Here is a 2,419-nt window from a genome sequence, read left to right as displayed (position 1 = left end):
GAATTATTTTCTCATAAGAAATGAAACATACTCATGCCAAAGGCTGTTTCAGAGACTGTTTCCCACTGCACACTCACAGCCAAATCAATGCCATTTTTGACAGATCCATAAGATACAATTCCTGGAAAAAAATGTAAATCTTACACATGCAATATTTCTTGGTTACAGAATTATTTTCTCATAAGAAATGAAACATACTCATGCCAAAGGCTGTTTCAGAGACTGTTTCCCACTGCACACTCACAGCCAAATCAATGCCATTAGTGCGTGATACATTTAAATACACAGTCCTGTTGGATTCTTCGATGTCTACGGAGGTGGCTCTAAAAGAAACAAATGGATTGTGGAAAGCAGACAAAGAGTATAATTTCTACATATTTGAAATATATATCACATTGCTAGCGTATACTTAATGCATTTTTAAATTTACACAACCCAAGGTGAGATTGACAAATTTTATACATCAAGAAGACTAGACTCTAAACCTCAAAAATATTCATTTATGAAGACATTTTTCTGAAAAGCACAAATGCAACACTCTGATACTATGATCATAAGAAAATATTGAGAATCAGTAATGTCAGTAACCTCACACTGTACATTCTTAAAAAAGAAATAAAGCTGTCATCCCTAAATTTCTTCACACATATATCAAAAACATTTTATAGGGAGAAAATGAATCAGGAAATTCTTATCATGTTAATGAAACTAGTTCTGTTAAAGTATTTTAGGATATAAAATATAAATATTTGTCAGCTTCCAGAGGAAATTTTAAAACTACAATCATGTTAATATATGTTTGAAGAGTCATTCATTTGGTTTGAGCAGCTAAGTATATTTTATATTATTTCTTGCTTTTCTTTAATTTTAAAAACACAAAGTAGTGTAGGCCTTTACCCGAAAGTGTAAATTCTGAGAAAACAGGAATTCTAAGAACACCATTATACAGGACATGTTTAGGTTTTTAATGCTCCCTGTTATGAGACAGCAAATGGCCTCTCTGAAAGTACCTTCTACAGTTCATTTTTAAAAGTTCTTTGAAAATATCAGAGATCAATTTCCTTCTGCATTTTCTTATGTCAAAAAATATTCCCTACTTAGCTTCAGACATGATAATTTCCTTATGAATAAACTATACCTATTTTCAACTGCAGAGATACTGAATAGCCCCAAAGGGGCCTGGTTTTGCAAAACTGTAATCAGAGTTTGAACATGCGCCCCTAGTCTAGCACCTCCAGTTGGATTAAACAAGGTGCAAACAAAATGCTCATCCATTTCTGGTTCCGTGTCTAATATGGCAGATATATGTAGGGCCTGAAAACAAAATCAAAAGATAAAGTTACTAGAATACAGTATTTTTGCAACACACACATAAAGAAATTTACTAAACATTTTTGATGACAAAATAATATATTTTGGAAAATAATCACCTCTTTTCATTTAATACTGATGCCCATAATATGATGGTTATAACTATTTCAAGTTACTACTTTTGGGATTTTCAATATTGTGACATATTGCACTGAAATGTCTAAAAATAAATATTTATGAGATTTAAAAATCACACTGATTAAAAAATTAAATTTATATTTTCAGGTTTGCTAACTTTTTATCCTTTCCTGGATACATAACTTTCTTAATCTCACTCTAGTCCGGGATTCACTGTTAAAAAGCAGTTATAGTCATAGCAGGCACAAATTAGAAATAACCCGAATGTTCATCAGCAGGAGAATAGACAAATAATGATCTATTCAATAAAATGCTACTCAGTGATAAAAAAAGGACTAGTTATATACATGCAACTATACAGATCTCAAAAAGTATGTTGAGTGAAAGAAGCCAGACACAAAAGAGTACACACTGTATGATCCTATTTGTACGAAGCTCAAGAACCAGCAAAATGAGTTTTCAATGACAGAAATCAGAAAGTAGTTTCCTCTGGGAGGGGCAAGGGGCAAGAGGAAATCTTCTGGGTGACAATAATGTTAAATATCTTAATCTGAATGGCAATTACATGTGAGCATATATATCTTTAAAGTCATTAAGCCATACAGTTATGATTTGTGTATTTTAAGGTTTATACCTCTAAATAAAAACGTGGAAAAAAAGCAGTTATGTGGATTAAAAAATTTATTTAATCTAGTTTGCTCTAACATTTAATTTGTCTAATGAACAGAAAGGTCTTTAAACACACTGTGAGTCTTTTAAGAAAAAAATCACAATAAACAAATATAAAATATACAAAAAAAGAAAATGTCTTAAAAGAAAAAATGAATAAAGCAATGGCAAATTGATAAAATACTTCAAATTTGGATTTTTTAAATATCCATTTCAAGATTTAATTGTAAATGTCCTTGAGCAAACCAATTAAAGACTTTAAATTTCTAAAACATGAAAAAATTGGACATGAGAATGACTA

The 2,419-nt window shown here is 30.7% G+C and overlaps 1 protein-coding gene across 1 annotated transcript in view; it reads right to left on the bottom strand.

Annotated features, from left to right (window-relative positions):
- Window positions 1-2,419, bottom strand: part of ADGRV1 (adhesion G protein-coupled receptor V1) — a 539,879-nt gene that overhangs the window by 426,993 nt on the left and 110,467 nt on the right. Inside the window, exons 39-41 of the mRNA XM_012644750.1 lie at window positions 1,647-1,662; window positions 1,139-1,314; window positions 199-323 (exon numbers count right to left, since the gene is read on the bottom strand). Of these exons, the coding sequence (XP_012500204.1) occupies window positions 199-323; window positions 1,139-1,314; window positions 1,647-1,662 (317 nt within the window). The remainder of the gene's footprint in view (window positions 1-198; window positions 324-1,138; window positions 1,315-1,646; window positions 1,663-2,419) is intronic.

Source organism: Propithecus coquereli, unplaced genomic scaffold, assembly GCF_000956105.1.
Source record: "Propithecus coquereli isolate 6110/MARCELLA unplaced genomic scaffold, Pcoq_1.0 Scaffold22, whole genome shotgun sequence".
Classification (NCBI taxonomy): Eukaryota; Metazoa; Chordata; class Mammalia; order Primates; family Indriidae; genus Propithecus; species Propithecus coquereli.
This window is presented reverse-complemented; position numbering and strand designations above follow the sequence as displayed.